Source organism: Perkinsus marinus (assembly GCF_000006405.1).
Source record: "Perkinsus marinus ATCC 50983 genomic scaffold scf_1104296950436, whole genome shotgun sequence".
NCBI classification, from domain to species: Eukaryota; Perkinsozoa; order Perkinsida; family Perkinsidae; genus Perkinsus; species Perkinsus marinus.
The window spans coordinates 231,788-236,882 of NW_003209596.1; the positions used below are offsets into that span (position 1 = coordinate 231,788).

The following is a 5,095-nucleotide window of genomic DNA, read 5'->3' on the forward strand; positions in this document are numbered from 1 at the left end:
CCCTACCATTCCCAATATGCTAAAACTCAGTACGGTGACCTGTTTCGCGAAAAAAATATATAAACTCCCTTTGAAATCCGGTTGGCAACTATTTGGCATTATCCAAGTTTGCGACACCTGTCACATCGAAAGCAATGCGGCTGGTCCCGGCCTCAAGCGACCTTTGCATCGCCGCCTGAATTCCACCTCGGAAAATCTTCGACCAATATCGACCCTCTAGGTGGCGGGGAACGGTAAGTCTTGTATAGCCTCATGAAGTGAATTAATATAATAAAATTAATCTGTCGCCACCGAATGCCATATTTTCAATGTAGTCATCGGAAGCTGAGAACATCATTGGGCCTTCAGATTAGATCAGCACTATAATTAATTTCTCCCATCTATGCTGAATCCTAAGTTCACTAAGTTCAATAGCCGGTACCTTACATCGGTAGCCAGCCACGCTGTTGCTATGGAGCGCCCCGGGCCGCGATGGTCACCGGACCAACAACAACACAGCAAGGTGCTGGCTCTGTCGCAGTCTTGGGACTTATGTAGTGTTGCCAGACAAATCGCAGTCGGCATTCACCTATAGCGGAGTACACAGTGAAGAAGCCCCCACCGGAGGCGGTGGGCATCACAGAGTTTATAAATCCATTGGCACTAGGTGGTGAGCTGCGAGTGAGAGTAAGTCTGTGAGACTGTGACAGTAATGTGTAGGTGATCATCAATGGAGTTCATTCGTGAGAAACATTTCACGACTACTGCAGCAGTAGTCGTGAGATTTGTTTCTCACTAGTGTTTTTACATCACGGGTGAAACTCCAATATATAGATTTCCTATGACTCATAGACTATGAGTCGCAGCTTGTTGGTTGTAGATTAAAGATTGGGAAGTTCGTGAAGTGGGCGCCGATTTCACCGTGGCCCGTCTCAAAGGTGAACCCAAGTTGAACTGGTGGGCTGAAGTGGAGAGGAAGGTCTCTGCTGGGGCGAGGGACGAGTGAGTCCCCAGTCACCACATATTTGATAGACGCATTTTTCGATCAGACCGGACAGCGACTCTTCGGCTGAATCATCCTTCCCGGCCCTCGATGGTGCTGACAAAACGAAAGCAGTAGAAGATGCACACTGGGAAGGGTGAACTGATCTGGTTGATTTTCGAGTCTGTCATTTTCCACCTCTCAGGGTTGCGATGACCGCTGTGAAGGCTAGGAGCTATATAGAGGAGTGTTTGGGCTATACGGCTATTACGCAGTTGGATGCTTTCCTCTGCAAAGCAACGGTGACGGTCTACGTTAGAGCGAGTGATCATACCTATTCGTGTTTTCTCCGCAGAGTAGTTCACTTGAGGTCGGCGTGCTGCGAGCTAAGCTGGGTGAGGCTACGATGAGTGATGAAGATGCATATCGACTTCGTGGAGCTATCGTAGCCGCGACTAAGCATGTAACGACCTATAGTAACCAGTGATCCGTCCAACTCTGACAAATAACTTTCCCCAGGGTTTGATAAAATGTGGAGAAAATGTTACATGGGAAACCGATTGAAGAGTGCTCGCCGGGAGCATTATAGGCTCCCTGATAGTAACAGCAGAGACGTTCAGTCCAGAACAGAAGCCTTCCAGGTGTAACACAGTTATCTTAGTAGAAGCGGTACAGGAGTAACCGCTCAACCACTGTATCAATTAGTATGCTGATACATTAACAACAACCGACTCGAACTAGCGTACATAGCATGACGCTAAAGCTAAATTATCAACACCTCGAAATGTAGCGATACTGCACGTGCCGACGGTGAGCTATTCATTGCATACCCTTACAGGGGTACAGCGTCACACGGAGAGAAAAACCCTATCTCACACATTTTCGGACGCCCCATAGTGTGTTGAATCGAATGGTATTTACAATCAACCACACGTGTGGTCGATGTCCATGTTTCATGAAGTGACAAAGTGATGTGATGAATCATTTTGGTGAGAATTGATTTTCCCCAAGTGTTACCCGTGATCATAATAACATAGTATCAGGAGAATTCAGATGAATACTTCGGATTTCGTTACACCGTCCCAGTTGCCTTCGGTGAACTGATGGCACACTGCTCTTGCTCAGATGCTTGTGAATGTCCCCTGCAAATTCGAGGGCAGGGGACATCGCGTTTTCTGCGTTGCTGAAAATAGAGGATTCAAGAAACTGCTACTACAACATATGACTTTGAGCGATGCTCAAAAACTCCTTGGACTCATCACATGCGGGTGCGACCTGAATTTCATTATTTGTCTTACGCCTCGTCAGCTACGGTCAGCGAGATGTGGAGTTCACATTCCGATCACCAGGCCCCGTGGTCGATTCCGATGTTGATAGTTTTGCTACTGAGGTCGCCAAATTTTGGCGGGATTTGGCATTTGAGATTGTTGAATCGAACCAGGTGAGCATGGCACTGAATTCACCCAGCAACAGTGTCCCTTTGTGTAGAAGGAGGGGCTGTTGGTACGAGCTAAATGGTCGCGAGTGTACTCCCAACGTGGACTGCATGGAGGGAAGCGGTGGAGGTGTGTACTGCACAAGGCGAACCTGGACACGCCGAGGGTTCTTGCAATGTTGGAGAAGAAATTGCGCTTACCTCGGGAATCTATACACTATGCAGGGCTTAAGGATAAACGGGGGCTTACCTACCAGTAGGTTGCTCGAAACAATTCTGATGATGATGATGTTCTCGTAGTGTTGCTCGTAATCAGTGTCGAGGGAAAATATGCACATGGTCAACTACATGTGTTGGTGACAATATGGCAATTCCTGGGAAAATTTTTTGATTTCTGTGCGATTCTACCCTAGTCCGTGTGTGAACTCTTATAATTAGTGTGGAAACTTCTGAGCTCAGCCGAGGAGAGCGAACATATACCTTAACACTGCCAAAGAGCAGGTACTGTAGTGTGAACCAAACCGTTATGAACAGTAAAGTTTTCAACACCTTCAAATTTTTAAGAGTTCGAAAGACAACTTTGAGTAATATCAACATGATAACAATGTGAATCTATTGACAACGTTGCAGAAGCGTTCCGTAGTCTATAATTATATTCCTTAATTGGAGGAAGCCATCTCGAAAATGTAGATATGCATAACTGTTTGGTTCACATTGTAGTACTTCGAGAAGCTCCTTTTTCTTTCTTTTTTTTTCTTATTTTTACTTTTTTTGCACCGGCTCCGCTTTAGACGGTCTGTGTTGAACATCTTGTGGTAATCAGGTACGTGACCATTCCAGCAACGCATAGTGCGGAGGAAATCAGATCAGCATTGGAAAAACAATGCGGTGATGCTTCACGCGGATGGGCCGTAATAGACAACTTTCAAGTTCACGATGCACCGGAAAAAAAGTTCAAATGTGGAACGCTTTACGGGTGAATTTTTTTTCTCTGAATTGTATGAAAATTATTTGCAATTCAGCAATTGCTTCCGGATTCGCCTGCGAGGCGTAGAGCCCGGGTCCAGCTCAGCGGTGGAGTCTGTGAGGAGAACAGGTTTCATCAACTACTTCGGATTGCAGAGATTCGGTTGGGACAAGGGTGACGGCGCATCAAGTCATGTATGAAACTGCAGAGTTGGGAGCTCATATCGGAGGACTAAAAAGTTGGAATAAAAATATTTTACTTTCTTGGGAAATTTTGAAAATTTTGTATTCTAATCGGAATCGTTTGAAGCTGAAACTACAGCGAGGCTTAGATATAATGATGATCTATGGTCGAGGTGAAAGTTCGCTCCTAATATGTTCAAATGGTTTGAAATTCCCTTGCGGATGTGCTAGTGTAATACCGTTCAGGTCTACACTGGGGCTGCAATCATTACAAGGGATTTCAACCGTGCCGTTCGATCATATTTGCGGCCTCTGGCAGATGACATTTCGGAGGATGCTGAGGTGAGCGACCAGGCGAATGACGAAATTGAAATGCTCGTTATGGAAGATACGAAGGGCATGGCTTGAGACGGGAGATGCTCATAAGGCGGCTGAAGCTCTGGCCAAGGCTAGTACTCGCGACAACCGGGATATAACCTTGTAGTACACCGTGGAGGATTCACTTTAGTTGCTTGATAGGTATCGGGCTATGCTGCTGGAGTTGGCTACTTGTCGTGATAAGGGCCGGCATGCGATGATGCTCATACCGAAGACATTGTGGCATCTGCTTGCGGCCTCATACGTCTCTTGTTTGTGGAATCGTTTGGCGAGCCAGTACCGATGGTGACTTGGCTGTAGTGATGATTGTATCTCAGGCGTATACGTGAGGGAGGCCTCCGTGTTACGGTTGGAGACTTAGTCCAGGATCCGACAAGTCGAGAGCTGCGCTTGATTCGGTGCGAGGAGGATGCAGCAGGGTAAGAGCCATACTGTATAGTGACAGACCGAATAGGTCATTTGGTATGGAGTTTTCTTTAGCAGTTTCGTATAAAAAAGACCCCAGTCGTACAGTGCTACTATAGGCTCGAGCCATGATGTTAGTCGTACATGTTGATAGCAATGTTTAAATTCTATCTGCGAAGTATCAGAGCGATTATCAATAATCTCGGGAAGAAGCGCTCATTTTTCACATTTGCATATCAAATTGGCACGCACTGTAGTAATGCACTTCAAGTTTTTAATCTCTACAGCTCTAACAAGTAAGCTCTATAAGTGCGCTTAACTCTAGCACAGCTCCGGGCGATGCTTCCTGGGCCTAAATCTCGTACATTATCAGCTCGCACATTTTCCCATGAAATACATTTTTTCCCGTAACGTTGGGTAATTTGTATGTTGGGTAATTTGTGTGGCAGTGGTAATGTATTCCACGGTCATGAAGTACGTCGGATAATTACCTAGGTTTTCAATGAGTGAGCGCAATTTCTACTTCCACTGCCATGTCGCTAACGCTTTGGCTGACTAGAGTACCTCGGGCGAATATTACAACTATACACACCACGAAAACGTATCTCCACTGTATGAATTTCAACTCTCTGGGCATCCGCATGAGTCCATCCTAGAGAAATTGCCTTCCGTTGGTATCGGACAGATACACCATCCATGATGTTCGGTTGCCGCAGCTCGGCGAGCAAGTGGAAGGCGAATACAGGGTCTTGACCGCTGGAGTTAAT

The 5,095-nt window shown here is 46.1% G+C and overlaps 1 protein-coding gene across 1 annotated transcript; it reads left to right on the plus strand.

The window, feature by feature from the left end:
- Nucleotides 1-382: 382 nt before the first annotated feature.
- Nucleotides 383-4,029, plus strand: Pmar_PMAR018535 (tRNA pseudouridine synthase D, putative; the record flags this gene model as incomplete). Its single annotated transcript, XM_002778050.1, has 13 exons — nucleotides 383-502; nucleotides 547-666; nucleotides 860-981; nucleotides 1,029-1,118; nucleotides 1,167-1,263; nucleotides 1,317-1,424; nucleotides 2,087-2,229; nucleotides 2,270-2,402; nucleotides 2,450-2,652; nucleotides 3,220-3,372; nucleotides 3,419-3,537; nucleotides 3,865-3,887; nucleotides 3,934-4,029. The coding sequence occupies 13 exons, from the start codon at nucleotides 383-385 to the stop codon at nucleotides 4,027-4,029; spliced, it is 1,527 nt and encodes a 508-aa protein (XP_002778096.1).
- Nucleotides 4,030-5,095: the final 1,066 nt, after the last annotated feature.